This window comes from Cupressus sempervirens, chromosome 2 (genome assembly GCF_028749045.1).
Source record: "Cupressus sempervirens isolate cs-2001-9-10 chromosome 2, ASM2874904v1, whole genome shotgun sequence".
NCBI lineage: Eukaryota > Viridiplantae > Streptophyta > Pinopsida > Cupressales > Cupressaceae > Cupressus > Cupressus sempervirens.
The window spans coordinates 344,446,243-344,469,386 of record NC_143119.1 but is presented as its reverse complement, the minus strand read 5'-3'; the positions used below and the strand labels follow the sequence as shown (position 1 = coordinate 344,469,386).

The 23,144-nt window shown below is 35.2% G+C and overlaps 1 protein-coding gene across 2 annotated transcripts in view; it reads right to left on the bottom strand.

Moving 5' to 3' along the window:
* The window catches only part of LOC149572533 (fanconi anemia group I-like protein), a 94,956-nt gene that overhangs the window by 22,795 nt on the left and 49,017 nt on the right, over window positions 1-23,144 (bottom strand). For both annotated transcript variants that reach the window (XM_089813649.1, XM_089813650.1), the window contains exons 3-11: window positions 3,232-3,313; window positions 2,825-3,025; window positions 2,638-2,702; window positions 2,400-2,559; window positions 2,054-2,296; window positions 1,842-1,964; window positions 1,473-1,661; window positions 1,293-1,374; window positions 196-1,193 (exon numbers count right to left, since the gene is read on the bottom strand). In XM_089813649.1, the coding sequence (XP_089669775.1) occupies window positions 196-1,193; window positions 1,293-1,374; window positions 1,473-1,661; window positions 1,842-1,964; window positions 2,054-2,296; window positions 2,400-2,559; window positions 2,638-2,702; window positions 2,825-3,025; window positions 3,232-3,313 (2,143 nt within the window). The remainder of the gene's footprint in view (window positions 1-195; window positions 1,194-1,292; window positions 1,375-1,472; window positions 1,662-1,841; window positions 1,965-2,053; window positions 2,297-2,399; window positions 2,560-2,637; window positions 2,703-2,824; window positions 3,026-3,231; window positions 3,314-23,144) is intronic.

Sequence of the window (23,144 nt, the reverse complement as noted above, 5' to 3'; positions counted from 1 at the left end):
TTCATGTTCTTCATGAGTATTTACTTTTCAAGAGAGGGTTTAGTGTTTGGTATTCTATATCAAGTATTCAATTGCTATATGTTATGTAGTGGTACAAAACTGACATCAACAAGGTGTTGCTAGTAATTATGCACAAGATAAAAAACACTTCTCTATTTTAAGCACTAGTTTAGATATGCCAATGATGAATGTTACCTCAAACTCTCGGAAGTGTGACAAGCTAAGAAACTGAACCAGAAGTGGACAGATCTTCTTCCACAAAAATAGGTGCACCAGCCTACTCTCTGGAGTTTCATTTTCAATTTCTGAAATGTCCTCTGTTTCAATATCCCTCTGATGTCGAGAATCTACCTCACTGCTTGGAACAGATAGCATTTCTTCAAGTATATCAGCCAAATCATATTTTGTAAAAGACAACTTACATAATATATCCAAACAAAGAATTGCTATATGGATCAGTCCCTCTGCAGTTTCATCAGAAGTTTTTTTCCCTTTGCTTTCCTTGGTCCTTGGTTCATCTTGGGTTGAAATTGAGCTCAAAGATGTTCTCAATAAACAGATGATTTGGAACAGAGAAACTCCCAAGATTTTCATATCACCGTCAACAAAGGCCTTAAATGGATTTTGGGATTCTGTTTGCTCAAATGACTCGCTTAATATTAACTTGAGATGACGAAGACATATTTTTAATGAAAATGATACAAGCTTTAAGTGTTGAATAATTTGCTTCCCCGATGTTCCTTGGCTTCGATGATTAGAAGAGGAGATACTAGAACTCAATAACTTCACCGAAGCCTCTAATAGGTGAGCAATGTTTGACGTCATCAAGAAAGGAACTCTATCTTGACAAGGACTAGAAGAAGAAGCATTCAAACTATGCCTCAAGCTGTGAGATTGGTTCCCAGTGTCCTGTGTTTGTGCCTTGGGATCTGAAGGAGCCTTCATAGAGCCTTTTCGAGCCATATTTCCCTGCTTTCTACAGGCAGACTGCTCTAGAGAATCATGAAGTTCAAGAAAGGACATAAGTTCAGTTTTCGTTTCTTCTTGGTTAGCATCAGTTGCATTTCTCATATCTGAGACCAAAATATCTATTAAAACCTCCAAGATTCCCAACATTACACAAGCCTGTTCAATATTCCTTCCCCCTTCTGGTGTTTCTGGGTTAAAATTCTGTGTCTTATCTAAACTGTACCCTGCATCAAAACGAAATGACTGAAAGGTCAAAATAGCATCTCATGTTAAGAAGAAAAACGATTGCATTTATTTATAAAAATCAACATTGGAATATGAACCTTCCAACTTGCCCCTTTGGAAACTCTGTCTCAGGTTTAAGAATGCACTTGCAAAAGATTCGCCAGATGAGACTCCTCCACCCTGTAAAGAATCAAGAAATGTTAAATGCTAGTGCTTATGGTGTCCTGGTGAATCATATGTTGACCAGAATGAACTGGGTAAATACAATGGAAAAATACCTCATTATCCTGTGATAATGAAAATCCAAAGCACGCCAACGAGTATTCAGACTGTACATATTTATTTTGTGGCTGAAGGACAAGAAGATGATGCACACAACAAAGTAGATAATCTAATGGCTCCTCCAGACAGATCATCCCATTGACGACTTTAACACAAGCGCTTAACTTGAGCTGGAGTCCACCATCCTGCAATCAAATATGTACGAACTGTAAGCATAGGAATGCTACATATAAGTAATTATCTTTGACTCTAACCATATTTAAAATCTCTGTCAAGGCTCTATAGAGAAAATAGTATCCCAAAAGTAATGACATTGATAAATGTATATGTCTGGTTAAAACTTTAAAGGCAAAATTGCAAAGCACCTCTTGGGGGACACAATATTGAAGGAAATGAGGCCATAGCAGATCAAAGACTGGCCCTGCAGCAGCCGGATCAACCAGAACAAGCTTCACAAGACCTTTATACATTGCTTCCTTTACCCGTGCCTGTGGATCATGAATTTATAAATGACTAACAACCAGTGCTTCAAAACAGAAAATATACATCACAGCTAAAGCGGGCATATAGAACATGCCTGTTGCGAAAGGCACCTTCGCAATAATCCCTTGAGCTCTTGAAAAAGATTTAATCCCACTCCACGAGAAAACTTAGTTTGCTGGCTGCAGCTAGCCTGACTTGAAGTAGGAAATGAGTCTAAATCACTATTAGACATCTGCCTTTCAGATATAATCAGATCTATGATGGCTCTAGTTGCAGCCACCCGAGCAGCCTCTTCCCGTCCAAATATTGCCTTCCTCAAGACCAGCACAGTATAATTCTGTGCATTTGACCACACAATTAAAAGAATTTTCAACAGCCAGAATATGTGTGTGTATGTTGTAAAAATTTTGTCTAGCAAAATCTATTGCAAGGACAATCACCTGGAGATCACGGCTCATCTGAAATAGGGGACATAAAGATTTTACGAAAGAGGAAGAAGAAATGAAATTCAATAAGGTGAAATAATCTAAGGATTCCTTCAAACGAGCAACATGCTCAAGCATCAGATGTGGATAACTCTGAACTAGCTCACCCAGTAATCTGCAAGAATGCATCTTATAAGAATAAAATTTCATTACAGACCAAAGCATACATCAATTTGCAATCTTATGAAGTCACCTGATTACTACAGCGCTCTGTGCAGGCTTCAGAGAAATAATGCGAATTTTAATTTGTTCAATAATCTGCAAACCACAACATCCTCCTGAAGTGAAGATTTGCAGAGTCTATTTAACAAAGGTGTGACAGCTCTAAGGAAATGAGAACTAGGCATTTTTTATGTGAGAATATCAAGACTGAAAAAAACCTCATTCCGTGCCATGCCATGAATTTCAAATGCTGATTTTAGTGCTTGGACTCCTAGCTCCTTGACTCCTACTAAACCATTACAACCAACGGAGTCTGATGCAAAACACATCTTCCCAGCTTCAACACATTCAAGCAGAGCAAAACCAATCTTGACTACACTTGGTATAATATGATCCCGTCCAAAGCTGCTAGACTGCACCTGAAGCAAAAGAACAGAGGAATCAAATCAAATAAAAGCATAGAAATATCAATGCAAGGATGTTTTAGAAATCAACCAAAACAGCATTTTTAGTATTGATATTAATAAGTGATACGAAACAAAATTGCCTAAGCTTGAATTTTAGTGTTAGCATTCAGGTTGCTTGGACTTAGACTTGAACCAAAAGACAAAAGACAAAGAATTACCGCTTGTAGCAAAGCTTCTTCCACAGCTTTTGCAATCTGTAGAGACTGCAATCTCAAATCATCTGGAATCCAGCTGCAGTCTCTGCAAACCATCCACAAAAGTTCAAAATACGAAACCCAAAGAGTTTCATTTAAAATATTCTACATTTCAGATTCCTATTCTAGCTGTGCCTAGCAGTCAATATAATTGTATACTTTGAATCATCCCAAAGGTTAATACATGGACTGAAACTTTGCTATATTTTGTAGCCAGGTGACCAATGTAAATGCATGTTTTGAATCACCCAAAGGTTAACAAATGGACTGAAACTGTGCTATTTTTTTTGTAGCCTGGTGGCCAATGTAAATGCATGTTTTGAATCGTCCAAAGGTTAATTCAAAGGCTGACAGTGTTTCCTATTTTTATAGTGATCAACGTTTATGTATTTTTTGAATCATCAAAAGGTTATTGCATGGGTTTAAAGTGTTTGTTATTTTAATACATATTGTTTGAGTTGAATAGATGATCAATGGCAAATACTAAATAGAGACCCAGGTGCACTGGTATCATCATCATTTGAGGATATTCATCCAAAGTGCATTAGAGAGCTAAACTAGTCCTCTTATATTGGGCTAAGCAACTGCAATAGTAGTTAGTGGATTCATATATGCAGATTAAAGTTTATTACCATTAGGCTTCAAACATGAAATATTGCAGAAAAAAACAATCATTACACAATCTACTAAAGAATTGAATTATGATCAGGAATCGCATATATTAATGCAGTTGAGTTAAACCAGGCCCCTCGGCTTATAATCATGGCATATTACCCCAATTCAACAGCATCCATCCATTATCACCCAATACATCTGATAAAATGACTCAAGTGTAAAATATATAGACTACATGCAAGCATAGAAACACTTTAAGCTTAAAACAAGAAAAGAAAATATAAAAAAAAGATATTTGCGTTATATTTGGTGAGTTCAGTTGAAGTATCAAGGAGTTGGTACAAAATAACTCACATTCCACCTTTTCAAGGAAAGTGTTTTCCATCAAACCCAATCTCTCGCTCAACATCTCAAAGTGCCCTTTCCCAAAGGCTTTGTCGAAATTCCTAGAACCTATGAATCTAAGGAAGCATACTTAAGAACCATTATTCTCTTCTAAACTTTGTCTAGAAGGTTCTATTATCTAATGTCTATGAACTCAGAGAAATCATGAAACAATAGATGTTTAGAGAGCTAGACACAACTCTGATTCTCAAAGTACTCAATTTTTTCTCCAAAATTTAATCAAAAACTTTCCTTGACATCTTGCAAAGCCTGATAATCTTGCAACTAAGAAGCTAGTATGTATTACCTCCTACTAAACCAAGATATCATCACTGATCCCAAGTTAAAACAAGTTAGGAAATAATACAGCAACACCATTTACTTTAATCCATTTTCTACATAACCTATGAGATAAAAGCATGCATACAGGCTTACTGAATAACAATCAAGCAAATATCGTATAGACAAGCCACAAGATATACTCTGGGAAAACCCTCATTGAGGGGAAAAAACCTAGCCTCCAAAAGCATCCATGCAATAAAATATTACATTACACTTGCAAAGCTTCCATGAATACCTATGAAACATAAAGCCTCTCCAATGCATTCTCCATGTGTCCAAGCATGCATGCACACATCCCATGCCATGCTTTACATATGCACTTTTCATAAGAAAACTCAATACAATGATAGTTTAGTCAAAGTCTCAACTAGCCAACCCTATACAACTACCCTTGTGTTTGCTTTAATAAAAACAAAAGCACATAAAGCCCCCAAGTGATATTTCATCAAACCATGTGAGTAATACCATGAGACTACAATACCATTAAGCCCTTATTTAATAGTGGGTACTAAATTTTCACTTTATTAAATGAATTTCCCCAATAATAGATTAAAGATTTCTCCATGTGAGACCCCACATTAAATATTTCTCGATGTTACATACAACACATAAAGTGGCCTCAAGAATGTTAAATCCTAGTGATGCACATATCCCTAGGTCCCCTAGCTGCATCCCAGTATAATAATAATAAAAAAAAATTGAACATTATGCAAGGATTACAACATTCCAATTCCTAACATTCTCCCAGTTGCTGTATGTTAAGGAATATGGATCTGAATACAGAGAATAATAGTTTTATAATTTCAGAGTATTTGTGTGATGCTTTCAGATTTCAATCTTAGTTTGAATCTCTTTATTGCAACTGAGATATGATCTAAGAAAAATCAGGGAATCTAATAATTACAAAGTAAAATATGAAAGAGTATATAACTATACTCTGTGAATTCTTTATCACGGCAGATTGTAATATCAACTTGACTGATATGTAAGTATATTATCGAATGCTTGCTTTGGAGATGAGATTACTGTGTTATTGATGTCATCCTAAACAAGCACCAATAGCTATATTAATAGGTTTCTAATAGTTGCATTCACATAAAGGTATGACCCTTTACGTGGCTCATGCCACATAGGGTCATAACCCTACGTGGATGTAACTATATGTTTGACATCGATAACATAGACATTGCTATATGAGATAACTATCGTTAACACATAGCAATTGAAGAACCATTATAATTATTGGTTCAACTAGTATATTCAATACCCGGTCATCAGGTGAGTATAAAGCAAGTTATTTTGCCGTGTGCAGACAAGGATTTGATTCATTGAATATATATATATATATATATATATATATATATATATATATAAAATCTTTCACACAGTTATATTGAAATCAATTTTCCATATAATATTGTATTCTTCAATCTGAACGAAGCTACTTCCTCAACATTCCCTCTTAGCAAGAGAGGATTGAACAACATCTTAGATGTATTCTTTTGGCATATGAATCTATGTCAATAAAGTTGCCAAATCGAATACATTTCATCTCAAAGAAAAGTGAGTTATCTTATTTCCAGCACTCCGCGACAACAACCAAGAGAAGTCAATCAGATATCAACCTTGATCTTAGGATGACAATGAAGTCTCCAATATCACAAATATTACAACTTTAGAAATATATGTAGTCCATCTTGATACATAAATTATCGTGACATACAACACATTTCGGGACAGCAGTTATTGTATTCAATCATGGTAATAGATCAAGAACTTAAAATAATTGATCTCAATATCATGATTTTCGGCACAGTTCGGGACACAACTTTAAGGAGACAATCATGATATGTATGTCATCACAATCACCGACATAATTCAAAGACATTAAGTGATAACAAATAAACACACTGTATACAGTATCGAGATATCTGGCACATTTCAAGACTACAACTTAATGTAGCCAATCCTAAATCAATAGTTATCATGAATTCTGGCACAATCCAAGACAGCGAGTTAATGTAGTCTATCATGATAATAGGTCACACTATTGTTGAGGTCATCACCTTAGGATAGTGACCTTACACATTCATTCCATGAAAGATTATCACCTTTCATGACATAACACATAAATGCAATATTTCAACATTTAAAATTCATGAATATATCAATTACATAAAATAGAGATTCCATCTCAAAAATTTCAATTACAATTTAGTCATACCAAGTTTACTTTTGAAGTACTCCACTTTCAACTTCCCAAGAGGCTTGGTAAATATGTCAAGATTTTGCTTCTCAATATTGATATAGACCAATTTAATAACACCTTTGTCTACCATATCTCTTATGCAATGCTAAGGGATTTCTATATGCTTGGATCGATTATGAAAGACTGGATTTACTAAAAAATTTAAAGCAGATTTCATTATCACAGTGGGATTCAAGGGCTTCCCAAATAGTCCAATTATTAGCTTCCTCAACCACACTACTTCATGAGCTCCCATGGAAGGAACCATATATTCAGCTTCAGTGGAACTTAGAGAAATTGTTGATTGTTTTCTACTAAACCAGGATATTATAGCCAATCCAAGACTAGAACAACACCCAATAGTACTTTTACGATCAATGAAACTGCCTGCCTAGTCGGAATCTGAATACCCTTGAAGTTGTATCTCAACATTCTCATACTTTAGGCCAAGTCCAATAGTACCACGTAAATATCTCATAACATGTTTGGCATACAATAGGTGAATCTTCTTAGGTTCACACATGAATTCACTTAACACATTAATAGCATAAGATATCAAGGCAAGTGTTTACCAAATACATAAGAGATCCAATAATTTGTCTATAGTAAGTAGGGTCTATAGGTTCTAAGTTTGTTGCTTCAATTTTAAGCTTATGAAGAATTGTTTCCATCAAAGTAGATAGAGGTTTGCAATCCATCATACCAAATCTAGTCAAGATATCAGAAGTGTATTTCCATTTATTTAGGAAAATGTACTTCTCCTTCTGCCATACTTCTAGACCCAGAAAGTAGTGCGGAAACCCTAGATCCTTCATATCAAATTCAGCCACAAGATCTTGTTTGCATTTAGAAATAAGATGATATTCACCTGTTATTAATAAGTCATCAACATAGAGAACAAGAATTAACATCTCACCATTAGATATTTTGAAATATATGTAAGTATTAGCTTCATTTTTTGAATATCCTAGTTTGGAGAGACAATTGTCTATTCTTTCATACCAAGCCTTGGGAGCTTTCTTAAGGCCGTAGAGAGCTTTCTTCAGTTTGCATACATAAAGATTTATGTCATTTGTGGCAAATCCTTCAAGTTATTCTATATAAACTTCTTTAATGATACCATTCAAAAAGGTAGTCTTGACATCCATTTGGTGTATCTTCCACCCTTTGGATGTTGCAATAGCAATAATGGCTCTTACAGAAGTATATAGGGAAACTAGGGCAAAAGTCTCTTCATAATCAATTCCAACCTTTTGAAAGAACCCCCTGCCAACAAATCTGGCTTGTGTTTTTCAATGCTACCATTTGATGCATATTTGATTTTGAATAACCATTTTGAAGAGACAATTGATTTGTCTAGGTACAACATCCCAAACATCATTCTTTAAGATAGATTGGTATTCCTCGACCATTACATCTTTCCAAGCTTGACATGTCAAGGCTTCTTCAACATTTGACAGTTCAATTTTAGAAAGCTCGGTCATAAGTGCAACATAGCACGTTTGGTTTCTTGTTTCTCTTAGCTTCTCTAAATACTTCATCAAGCTCCACATTATTTTCTTCTATCATCTTTCTTGCCCATAGTGGTCTTTTCTTATTGTTAGAAATTTCACCATTCTCAAGATTAGTTTCTAAAGGTTCATGATCTTCTATACTATTCTCCCTTTGATTCTCAATTGTATCCAATTCTGTGATTGGATCATCTTCAGTACTTAGAGAGAGGTTGTAGGTTACATCTTTAATTTAACATCTTTACTAATTTCAATAGATCTTTGTCCTAGAACATAAACTTTGTATCCTTTAGTGGTTTCACCATATCCAATAAATATGCCTTTCTTCCCGGAGAGTTCTAGTTTGGTCCTCTTTTCTTTGGCAACATGAATGTATACGAGGCAACCAAAGATTCTTAGATGACTTAAATCTAGCTTAATCTCTGCAAAGGCTTCTTCAAGTGTTATATTCTCTAAGATCGAGTGAGGGCATCTGCTTTGGATGTATACAGTTGTATTTAAGACTTTAGCCCAAAATGAGATATATATGTTTTGATCAAGCCTCGTGGCTTTTACAGCTTCAATGATGGTTCTATTTTTCCTTTTTGCAACTCTATTTTCTTGAGGATTATAAGGTACTATATTCTCTCCCTCTTAATCCCAAGAGAAATGCAAAATTTTTTAAAGTTTTCAAATATATATTCACTCTCATTCTCTGATCTCCGAGCCTTTATTTTCTTCCCTATTTGATTTTCCGCTAAGGCTTTAAATTCTTTGAATTTCAACAAACTTCATTTGACTCTTAAGTTTTTTAGGAAGTATATCCAAGTTTTTCTTAAGTAATCATCGACAAAGATTACATAATACAAAAATCTCCCTAGTGAGGGTGTGTACATTAGATCACATAAATTAGTGTGGACTTCTAGTACATTTTTAGACTTGTGTTCACTTGAAGGAAAAGACCCTTTTGTGTTCTTCCCTAGAGCACATCCTTTATAAATTCTAGTATGTTTAGATTTTAAATGAGGTAATCCGGTAGTAATCTTTCCTATAGTAGGTAGAGCACTATATCGGAAATGTCCTAGTCTTCTATGCCACATTCCATTATTATTTGATACTTCATGATTCAAGGCATGTTTGTTATTGTTACATAGTTTGTATAAACTACCATCTCAAGATCCTATAGAAATAGCATTCTTAGTGTTAGAATTTTTAGGCCAAAGTAAAACTTTATCGTCATGGAAAGTTACGCGATAGCCTTGATCAGCTAGGCCTGAAATAGAGACCAAAATTCTCTTGATGCCTGGTACAAAGACATCTTTTAAATGTAAGGTGACTTTGACTCTTAATTGAATTTAACAGGTCCCAATTCCTTTCACTGAATAGGTGGAATCGTCTTCAATGGTGACTTCTTCAGTCGAATGTCCTTCAAAAGTTTCAAACTGATCTCTAAATCCGATTATGTGTCTTGATGCTCGGCTATCAATTATCTAATTGTATATATTTGAGTTTAATTCACTTGATAAGGCTAGCAAGAATACAAGATTCTCAACTTCCTTAACTTCAGCTATGGTGGCTTGAGCTTTCTTTCTTTCTGGATAAGACCTATGTGTATGTCCAAACTTATCACACATGTAGCACTGGACCTTAGAGAGATCTCTATTTTTGTGATTTTGGTAGTTATTTCCTCTCTTTTGTTTCAATTTCTTTTTATTCCCTTTGCTGCTTGAATTTGCATGTAGTGCTTGAATTTCTCCCTCTTTATCTGGACCAATCCCTCTTGAGATTAGTCGAGATTCTTCTTGAGTGCAATCGTTCTTGAGTTTATTGAAACTAGGTAGAGAAGGTCGACTGATGCATTGCATAAAAGATTCTCATGAGATTGGTAATCTTCTAAGGGTTATTAAAGGTTCAGATCAGCTACATTATTTCCAATAGTAGAGAGTTGGTCTCTCAATTCGGAAATTCCCAAGAAGTAGGATGAAATCATTTCTCCTTTAATCATTTTGATATTCAAAAGCTGCTGCTTAAAGGTAAGTAATCTGCTTGCATTGTTGATTGCAAATATATTTTGAATGGTTTTAAACACTTCATAAGCAGATGTCAGTTTTGATATAGATGGAAGAATGTTATCTTTGACAGCACCAATGATTATTTTCTTAGCCTTGTTACGTCTCTTCTAAGATGTCTTATCTGGTTCATTTTCGGGCATCTTAATGACTTCTTCTATGTAGGAATCCAATTGAAGTTCTTGAAGTATTGCTATAACCCTGATTTTCCATGAAACAAAATTTGAAGCGCCTTTGAGTCTATCCTCAACTCTAATGCCGTTCACCACGATTGCTTCTTCATTAAATTCTGATTGTAAATCTGAATTTTGGACTCAAATTTCACTATATTTATTCTTCTCTAGTTAGGCTCTGATATCATGTTAAGGAATATGGATCTGAATAGACAGAATAATAGTTTTATAATTTCAGAGTATGTCTGAAGAACAATTTTACAGTCCTTGTGTGATGCTTTCAGATTTCAATCTTAGTTTGAATATCTTTATTCCAACTAAGATATGATCTCAGAAAAATCAGAGAATCTAATAATTACTAAGTAATATATGCACGAGTATATAACTATACGCTGCAAATCCTTTATCACAGCAGATTGTAATATCAACTTGACTGATATATAAGTATATTATCAAATGCTTGCTTTGGAGATGAGATTGCCATGTTATTGATGTCATCCCAAACAAGCACCGATAGCTATATTAATAGGTTTCTAATAATTGCATTCATGTAGGGGTATGACCCTTACGTGGCTCATGCCACGTAAGGTCATAACCCTACATGAATGCAACTATATGTTCAACATCGGTAACATAGACATTGTTATATGAGATAACTATCGTTAACACTTAGCAATGTAAGAACCAATATAATTATCGGTTCAACTAGTATATTCAATACCCGGTCATCGGGTGAGTATAAAGGAAGTTTATTCTGCTGCATGCAGACAAGGATTTGATTCATTGAATATGTATGTGATTGCATTTGATTATGTATAGATAGATAGATACATACATACATACATACATAAAATCTTTCACACAATATACATATATATTTAAATCAATTTTCCATATAATATTGTATTCTTCAATCTGAACGAAGCTACATCCTCAACATTGTATATGTTACATAAAGGGTAACAAGTAACCTCAACCATGAACATGGAAATGATTCCCATAGCAAAATGTACCATCAAGAAATCAAAGTGGTCCATGTGCTCTATCAAGATACATATAACAAGAAACAAGGTAACCACCGTACCAAGCATGAATGCTCTCATCATAATGCAATGCACAAAGATAAGAAGCCATCCAAAGGGAAGCCACACGATTTGTCGCATCAAAGCATAAATCCTGCCTCAACTAATATCCCAACACAAACACTCAATCCAAAGGTATCAACATGCACCACTAACAGAAATAATGTCCATAACTGAAATAGCACCCACTACAACTGCTAAGACATACAGCTATCCATACTCAAAGGTATCAAATATTATAAACTCATGCTATCAACAAAAACAACCAATAAATCGCAATCACAAGCTCCATGTGTAAACATGTCAATCAAGAGCATACGCATCCAAGAAATCCCATTGCATAGGTAATGCGAAACTAAAAATGATCAAGGCATATCAAGACTATGAATAGTATCATATGGAAGGTGTAAATAACATCATGTTGTACCAAAGGACATCCACAATGATATGCAAAACTTGTAAACCAGTAAACTACAAGTACAATTCTCACAACAAGTCTCCTTAGCTCCCCCAAGTTCTTCACAATCAAAATAAAAAGTGATGAAGGATCCTCCATGTCATCACCAAAAGCCAAGTGGCAACACATGACCACAAACCTACTAATGACCATAACTCCACACAAGACCTCAAAACCAAAGTCATGTCAAACCCCAACATCCAGGAAGATAGCCAAGACCAAAAAGAATTGCAAACCATACCTCTAGCATGTCCTTGAACATACACCTGTAAATGCAAATTGTATCAAGAATGACCTCCACAACACCCCAAAGGAAAAGTCATAATAGCACCCAATCATTCAATCCCACAAAACAAATCGAGCATATATCAAGTAAGCAACATGGATGTAAGCCTCTCAAACCAAAGAGATCATATAAAATATATCCCCAATCCAAGGGAATAAGCCCAACAACATCTCCTTATTCTCATTATCGATCATCATAATATCAACACATACACAAATAAGGATAACCATGTGACTCATCCCTTCAAATGTATCCTCCAACGCTAATCATCTATCCATAGCTCAAGATCAATATCAAAAAAGTAAAGCATGAACATTAACTCTTTTCAAAGAATAGGCAAGTACTTTTCCAAATGACAAACTTCCAAACAAACCAAGAGTGGGGAATAAGAATGCTCACCGAAATAGACAAGTAATCATGACTCACTCCAAGTATAATCTCCTCATATGTTCCTGCTGAACTCACCTCCAACCAAGGTGTATGCACCTCAAACTTCCTACTAAAATCTTACCAAGAGTAATTATCTCAACACATATCTCTAATCACCAAAGAACTTCAAGTTTCATTTGCTTCTCTTGTTCTCCATGAGAACCTATAACCAATCAATCCATGCCAATATCCAAATGCAACATAGCATCCTCATTAGGTAATCAAGCAAATGATCATGTACTAAATACAAAGAGAATCAAACAAGATCAATGTCAAAGTCCAACCATGAAATTAGAAACAAAAACATGACATCATAATCTCACATCTCTTAAAAAGATTACATGCTCTAATGGCCATATCAAACACTTGAATCACGTCAAAACTCTAATATATATAAACAAGAATATATCCTGACCTAATATAAAACCACCTATTGAGATAAGGATCACATTTCAAGTGACAAAGTAGAAACAAGAACTCAACCAAAGACTTTATGAGTCCTTCATGACTCTGAGATGAAAGATAACCATCTCAAAACAATTTAGTTCTAAATGTGAAAGGAGCCTTTCTACAACAACAAAATCTAAGAACTGTTCCAAAACATTTGCAAATACTAAAGAAGATTGTCCATCAATAGGTAATGAATCCACATTATCACTAACAACTCTCATAGAACTATTATACCAAGTCACACATGGCATCATGACAAAATCATCTCCTACTTTGAAGATCATCCAAGCCCATACATAGGTAACTCGAATGTCAATAATACATAAACCATGTTCTCCAAGGCAATAAAAACAACCTCCAAACATCACTATCTAAATTCCCACTAAGGTGCATAAAAACTCTATCCATGGCACTGTGATAACAATCTCCTAATTGAGAATCAACCAAAGACATGATCATCAAACAGGAAGATACATTGCCAACAAACATCAAGAATCAATTCTACACTATCAATCCAAGAATGTCCAAAGTGTCAGAAAGTAAAGTCCACCAACACAACTGAGAGGTGGGGGAGGGGGTGAATCAATTGTGTGCTTAAACAACTTAAACTAATCTTATCAAATCTGAAACATATAACCAATAGATGCAACAACCATAAGATAACAACCATGCAAAATAACACAAGATTTGCTAACTAAGGAAGCCCTTGATCAGAGGGAAAACCTCAGTGTGATTCCCACAAGATGATGTATTAATATAAATATTCCATGTGAAAGGATAAGACTTTGTTAAGAACCAATAACATACAATGAGTACATGCAGTCCCTATTAGGAGACTTTGAATTCTTGGAGAACATTTCAACCCTATTACGAGTTGCTTCAACCCTATTAGGAGTTGATAGAAGTCAATTGAACCCGCTGTCCAAATTGCTTCTAAACTATCTTCACAAAAAAATTCTCAGGCTAACATATCCAATGGTGAACTGGCTAATACAACAACTTCTTTGCCAATACAGTTCCTTTGAAGTTCTCAATATATCCTCAACATTATCTTCTACTCTATCTCATCAAATTCGCATCCAAAGTTTGCATAATACAATCATCATAGCATTACAACACATATGACACTTACAACCAAGGAAAACATCTTTCCTTTGTACCAAGTCCTAACAACTAATTGAGTCGGCCTTGAGGCTTCCCTGATGTACAATGAAAAATATAGGACCTCATTAAGACAATAAATTACACGTTACATTACAATTACAACTTCTCAAAAGAATATAATCAAAAAGTCAGCGTCCAAGGAATAAACCACATGTTATCCTTCAGTAATCTTCACATAATCATCATTAGCATCTGCTACCTCGACCATTTCATCACAAACATGTCGTCAACCTAAATCCAAGCCCGCTCAACTAGATTTCACCTCACTGGATAGATACAATTCAATTATTAATTAATTTTTTCTTGTAAACTGCATTCTAACTAGTCTTCAACAAATCCTATGTAACTCGTGCAAATCTTCAAATTACTTTTTGCGAACACAAATACATCATCATGATTCTAAGCTCGTGGAACATGACTCTACAACTTCTAACCATGCTGACCAAAAGTTCTTTTGCAACTTTGACTATCATAACCAGAAAGCATATATGTTGACATCAATGACAAACCAAGTCTTGAATGAAACACATAAGCACTCAATCATCTCTCCAAACATCCTAACAAACTGCCCCAAAGGAATACCATCAGCATTTGCGCTAACAATCTCCCCCTTTGGCATTAACAACAACATACAATGAAAAACCATAAATGTCAAAAATACCAAACTAAAATGCTCCCTCATTGACATCAATAAATTTTTATTGACATCAATCAAATATTAAATACTCTCCCCTACACTACTAGTCTTCCTCTATTACTCTCCCCCATGAATGTATAAGGTTTTTCATGTATTACTCTCCCCCATTGACATATATGACAAGGGTGTCATCATGCCAATTCTCGAAGTCCAATCATCTCCAAAACAATTCAAAAAAGTGAAAATGCCAAGTACCAAAAGACACTGTTGTACAAAACATTACCAAAGAGTTCTCAATAATTTTGCTCAAAGAGTAACTACTCCCCCAAAGGAAGCATCACCAAACATGCAATCCAGATGTACAAATATGCTTTGAATACACTAGAGTAATGCACTCTTGCATCAACTACACTAGAAGAAGGGTGGGGAATAACCCCAAGCATACCTCTAAGATACTCAAAAGTTTCCTTAGCCAAAGGTTTAGTAAATATGTCTTCTATTTGTTACTTTGTGCTAACATACTCCAATCTGATTTCCTTCTTTGGTACCTTCTCTCTCAAAAGTGATACTTTATTGCAATGTGCTTAGTCTTTGAATGTAACACTGGATTCTTTGACATGCTAACTGCACTTGTGTTAACACAATGTATGATAATAGGCTAAGGAAATTCAATACCCATGTCTTTCAACATCTATTTCATCCAAATAATCTGATTACAATTTTTTGTTGCTGCTACATACTCTGCTTCTGTTGTAGATTGTGATAAGCAATCTTGTTTCTTGCTTAGCCATGAAAAAACTCTTCCTCCCAAGAAGAATGTTCCTCCACTTGTACTCTTTCTGTCATCTACATTTCCTGCCCAATCTGCATCAATGTATACACATAAGGTAAAATCATGTGATCTATCATACCATAATCCATAGTTTGATGTTCCCTTCAAATATTTGAAAATTCTCTTTAATGTTGCTAGGTGTGTCTCTTTAGGGTTTGTTTGGAATCTTGCCACAATTCCACCTACATTAGTTATATCAAGTCATGTGTGTGTTAAATATTGTAATCCTCCTATCATGGATTTGTACCTTGTTTCTATTGCACTAGGAGACTCATCTTTGTTTGACAATTTACATCCTGTTTCCATAGGTGTTCCAACTGGCAAACAATTTTCTAATCCAAACCTTGTCAACTGATCCTTAAGATATTTAGTTTGTGATATGAAAATCCCATCCTTATTCTGTGTTATTTGTAATCCCAAGAAATATTTCATCTCACCAATCATACTCATCTCAAATTCAATCTTCATTTCCTCTGAAAATTTCTCACTAGTTTCATCATTTCCTCCAAAGATGATATCATCAACAAATACTATAATATTTAGTGGTTCTTTTAAATTTGCCCTTAAGTACATGTTATTGTCTGCATTACCTTTCTTAAATCCCAAATTTTGCAAATGTTTGTTCAATCTTGCATACCAGGATCTAAGTGCTTGCTTCAATCCATACAAAGTCTTTCTCATTCTGCAAACCATATCTTTATCTTCAGTCAATGGAAAGCCATCAGGTTGTTCAATGTAAACCTCTTCCTCAAGTTGCCCTTTTGGGAAAGCTGACTTCACATCCATTTACTTGTCAGATGCATATGCCAAAAACATTCTTACTACTTCAATTCTTGTAATAGGGTAAAAAATTTCCTCAAAATCAATTTCTTCTTGTTGGAAATAACCTTTGCATACTAACCTTGCTTTGTTTCTTACCATTTGTCCTTGTTCATTCATCTTGATTATGAACACCCATTTAGTGCCAATGATGTTCTTGTCTTTAGGTCTAGAGACTAATTCCGATGTTTCGTTCTTCTCAATATGCCCAAGTTCTTCTTTCATAGCCTTTATCCAAAATTCTTCTTTACATGCTTCACTTGTAGTCTTAGGTTCAACTTGTGATATCAAACAAAGTTCATCCCTTACCTGATTCCTTGTCAAAATTCTATTGTTTATACTTCCAAAGATCCGTTGTTCAAGATGCTTCTTTGCAACATACCTTGGTTTTCTCTGCTCTAGTGTTCCTTGTTCTATTCTAATTTCTTAGCTTGGTTTCCTCTATAGGTTCTTCAGCCTACAAAGCATTATCAGTTTCATAAAAAAAGTTCTTGTTCATTCTAATTGTTAGGCCTTTGATTAGAATTTGTATCATCATCTGAATAATAAGCAAGTATCCTTTCCTAAATTTCAGACTTCTCATCAACTTTCACATTAGTGCTTTCAACAATAATTCTCAATCAAACATCTATATGCCTTGCTCTTCAATGATTATCCAAGATAAATACCTTCATCATTTCTAGGATCAAGCTTACCTACATCGTCCTCTCTTTTGATATAACATTTACTTCCAAAGATTATGAAGTATCTTACAGTAGGTGCATGTCCAAACCAAAGTTCACAAGGTGTCTTACCAGTGCCTTCTCTGGTTTGTATTATGTTCATAGTATATACTGTGGTGTTCACTACTTCTCTCTCCAATAGATATGTAATACATTACCTTCAAGAGTCATAGCTCTAGCTGCCTCACTAAACGATTTGTTCCTCCTTTCTACTATCCCATTCTATTATGGGTGTCTTTGGAGCTGAAAGTTGTCTCTTAATCCTATTGTTTCACATAAGATATTAAATTCATTTGATATGACTTCTCCTCTATCTGATCTTAAGCATCTTTACTTCAATTCAGATTCATTCTCTACTCTACTCTTGATATCATTAATGAAAAGAATAATTTTCACCATAAAATGCTCTTGTTCTTGTAAAACGACATAAATTTGTGTGTACAGTCTCCAACTTTACTAATGTAGTGAATACCTTGCTTGGAAAAGATTTCTTCTATTTAGCCATTACACATTCCTTACAAACCATGTTAAAGGGTTTAACAATCTTAGGTAGATCTCTTATTGCATCTGTTGTACTGATCTTCATGATGTTACCATAATTTATGTGACAAAATTTCTTATGTCACAACCAAGTATCATCCACTTTAGCAACCAAAGATGTCATCTCAATAGGATTCAATTGAAAAACATTATCTTTAGTTCTTGTACCTATTCCAATCAATTTACCATCTTTGTCTTTGATTATACAAGTCTTATCAGTGAATTGTAACAGATATCCCTTATCAACAAGTTGTCCAACACTCTACAAGTTATGTTTCAATCCATCAACAAAATAAACATCCTCGATGTTAGTTTTCCCATCAAGAGCAATACATCTCTTTCCTTTAATAGGACATGGTGCATTGTTTCCAACTCTAACTACTACTCCATCATAATTGTTAAACTCAACAAATTTATTCATGTCACCAATCATACGATGAGAGTGTTCACTATCTATAATCCAATCAGATATTTTCTTTTCTACATGTGATACTAATGTTTTTTCTTCTCTTTGAGGACTTTCTTCTTTAATAGCAACAAATCCAATTTCATCATATTCATCATCACTTTCTAGGAAATGTATTGCTTTAAAATCAAATTCATCATCTTCATCAACAAAGAAGCAATCTTTTTGTAATATTTGACTTACAAGGCTTCTTAGGCTTTGTCATTCTTTCTCTCTTAGGACATTGATATCAAAAATGACCTCTTTGCAAGTCCAACAAGCAAAAGCTTTCTAGGGAAATTGTTGATCAAAGGGAAGCCCCAATGGGAATGATGCCCACAAGATGATGTGTTGATATAAATATTCCTTGTGAAAGTTCCTTGTAAAAGGCCAAGACTCTGTTAGGAGCCAATTACATACAATCGGTACATGTAGTCCTTCTTAGGAGACTTTGAATCCCTAATAGAAGATTCCAACCTTGTTACAAGTTGCTTCAACCCTTTTAGGAGCTAATAGGAAGTCAATTGAATCCATTGTCCAAATTGCTTCAAAACTGTCTTCACAAAACAATTCTCAAGATAACATCTCCAAGGGTGAACCGACTAATATAGCAACTCCTTTGCCAGTATAGTTCCTTTGAAGTTCTCAATACATCATCAACATCATCTTCTACTCTAATCTCATTAAATTCACATCCAAAGTTCGCATAATACAATGATCATAACACTACAACACATATCACACTTAAAACCAAGGAAAACATCTTTCCTTTGTACCAAGTGCTCACAACTAATTGAATCGGCCTTGAGGCTTCCCCAATGTACAATGAAAAATGAAGGACATCATAGTTTAATACATTACAATTACAACTTCTCAAAAGAATATAATCAAAAAGTCAGCTTCCACAGAATAAACCACACATTATCCTTCTGTGGCCTTCTCAGAATCATCACTAGCATCTGTTACCTCGACCATATCATCACAAACATGTCTTCAACCTAAATCCAATCCCTCTCAACCAGATTTCACCTCACTGAATGGATACAATTCAATTACAAGTAAACTATTTCTTGTGAACTGCACTCTAACCAGTCTTCAACAAATCCTCTGTAGCTCACACAAATCTTCAAATTACTTTCTGTAAACACAAATACATCATCAAGACATCAACAAACATGATTCTAAGCCCGCAAAACATGACTTTGCATCTTCTGACTATGTTGACCAAAACTTCTTCTACAACTTCTGACCTTGTTGACCAAAAATTCTTCTGCAACTCTAACAGTCATAAACAAAAAGCATATAAGTAGGAGATAATTTCCACCCCTGAAGTCCCAGTGCTTCACCCCTGTGAGCATCACCTAGATCCAATGAGTGCTAAGTGTTTCGTTTATTCTCATGAAAGATGGATTCATGTTGAATCACTACTCGTGAAACATGGGTCAATGAGTTTGACTCAAAATCACACAGTTAAATCCTGATAGCAATATCATAATTTGACTTGCTGTGGAAATTATCTCCTATTTATCAATTGATGAGCTTAAGGGGCTTTATAATGAATGATTCATAAGGCACAACACTTGGTGAAGGTTTTGCAAATGGGGTTGCAAGCTTTGGGTTTAACCATGGAGGAAACTCTGTAGTTAAGCGCGCTCAGGCTGGAGTAGTATTGTGATGGGTGACCTCCCAGGAAGTCTCGGTGCTTCACCCCTGTGAGCATCACCTAGATCCAATGAGTGCTAAGTGTTTCGTTTATTCTCATGAGAGATGGATTCATGTTGAATCACTACTCATGAAACATGGGTCAATGAGTTTGACTCAAAATCACATAGTTAAATCCTGATAGCAATATCATAAAAAGCATATATGTTGATATCAATAACAAACCAAGTCATGAATACAAAAGATAAGCACTCAATCATCTCTCCAAACATACTAACAGACTCCCCCAAAGGAATACCATCGGCATTCATGCTAACAAAAAGCTCCCACTAAAAATTGTTACCAATGAAATAAACCAATCTCCCATGACATAGTGATAATCCATCATGCTACAAGGCCCAAAACTCACTAAGTATTATAGACAACATCCATCCTATCATCTCAATGTACACATCAATCCCCAAATGATCAAAAAACAATATCAACACTGTAGAGCATGTTAAACTAGTGTGCAAAGAACATTGAGAATTAAACTAACATTCACAAACTAAGTAAATTAGCAATACTTATGATAAGACGAAGGAAACACTATGGAAGAAAGAAAACCAATATGTTAAGCTTCTCGAGTGTAGCCTTGATGTTTCGATGTGTCCAACGATGAGGGATGTGTGCTCAGATGTGCTCAAGTTTCAAGTGGTGATTTTGTGATCAAACATGGAGATAGGTGAAAGATTCAACAATGGAGTTGTGTATGGATTTTAACATAGTGAGGATGTATATGGCTATGTTGTGGTGGTTGATGGGGGCATTATAAGTTTTCATTAAAAGTTGATGATTTGTGAGAGGGGAAGGGCTCAATTTATAGGCTAAGGGGTAGTGAAATGGAGGGTCAAGATATGAGGATGGAAGTTTGATGAGGGAGGGCCAGGATGCAAGGAGAGGAGAGCACATGGATTGTGCTTCTTCAAAGCTTTAGCCTTGTGACAAGTGTCAAAGGGGATTAAAAGGTCAAATTAGAAGGTCAAAGGGAGTTATGAGGGAGGAGTGTGGAAGAAGGATGTAAGTGGTATTTGAGCGTCATTACTCTTGGATAGGAATGTAAGAGGGTGAGGGAAGACTTTTGACTTTGTCTTGGGTTAGAAAGTCTTAACCCAAGTTTAAGGTTGTGCACATGTTTAGGAGGGGGATTAGGCTTGGCTTAGGTGGGATTAGGAGGCAAGTGAGTTGGGACTTAATGAGATAGGTTAATTAGCTAGTTAAGCGATGTTAGCATGGGTAATGATAATGTTTGGGGATGGCTAGGGATTTAGGATTGATTTATTAAATGATTTATTTAATAAAAGGGGGGATGTGGGATTAAATTAAATAGATTTATGTAGTTATTTAATTTAATAGAGGAATGGGGATTTAATTGATAAATTGATTTTGGGCTATCATTTGATTCTATCAATTGGACTATAGTTAATTTAATTAATTAGTTAACTAGGGGATGATTAATTTATTAATATTAAATATTTAATCAATAATGTCCTAGGAGATGACTAAATAAGATTACTTCGTGGTGTAATCAGATTTAGGTGTCTACAAACACAACTAAACCTCCATCAACATCAAAAAGTCTTGTGGACGTAGACAACCCACAATTGAGTCATCTCACTACAAGATAATGGGCAGCTAATTCAAAGCTTACAAAACTCAAAGATCCAAAACCAATGAAGCATGCAAACTCATCATCACATTAGTATCATGAAAACTAAGATATCAAAGAACATAATCTACTCGACCGCATGACTCAAATGCCAAATAAACCTTATGTTATTGGGATGATTAGTAATTGTTTGTTGTTGTCAAGGGGTCAACAACTAGTTAACAGTTGACAACAATTGGCACTTTGACACCTTTTTATATAGCATTGTAATTACCTTTGAGTGGTATGGGTATGATGGTAATATTGTTTTGATACTATTGTTGTGACTTTTTTGGAGATATATTGTAATTTTGTGATCAATGACTATATTTGTGAGTTCTCTATACATTGTGCATATGTGTAATTGTCTGTTTTCTTGCATTATGTTATGTTAAAAATATTACCCTACAAGGAAAACCTTTGGCGTTATTATCTGAACAAATCTAGCAAAAAACTACCAAGGGGATAGTAGACATATGACATGGCAAGAACCCTATAATGGGCCAACCAAAAAATGAAGTCACCAATAACAAAGAACTCAAAAGGGAAAGAGCACTGACAAAGGATTGTACACATAAACTGAAGGCATCCACTGAAACCTACATCTAGCAAGAGGCAAAACGAGAAGATGTTCCCGAGTGTGGTATGGGATACACTCGAGATAAATCTAGCAGTGGATCGTCTTATGTACTACTTGCCAAGACTTTTAGCACACCACTTTATTGCTCTCTACAACCTACGAGAAGAGGAAAAATGAGAGAATTGTCATCAAAAAATATTACAACGATTTGAGAAGACCCAAAAGGAAGAGCATGACAAGAGTCATCAACAACAATGCATTCTCAATCCCTACAGAGGAGGTAATTAATGCCACTAACTTTGAACCAAGACAAGAAACATATTTCAAAGGGACAAGAGGATGAGTATAAGGTTCTCCAAAAAGAACTATAGTTGGAAGAGCAAGTCGAGTGGAGATGACAACTATAGAGAATCGATCGCCTAAAGGGGATTGCGGGAACACAGTGGTTATCCGAAGGAAACCAAAAGAGTGTTGAAGGGTACAAAGTGAACTAGGGTACTGAAGGGTATACCAATAGGAGATTGATTTAAGGTGATGAAATATCTGAATTGGTCGAAAATACCTGACACTGTCAGAAACACTTTACCCTCATACCACAAGCAAGTAGGGACTATCGAGAAGTAGAACTGAAGACCCCATATCAAAGGGAGTCAACGGGATTAGAGGATGGAAGGACACAAAATTAGAATAATGTCGAAGAAAAACGTGTGGAGGATATAGACACAATCGAGAGTGTCATGAGGACACAAGGATGTCGTAGTCAA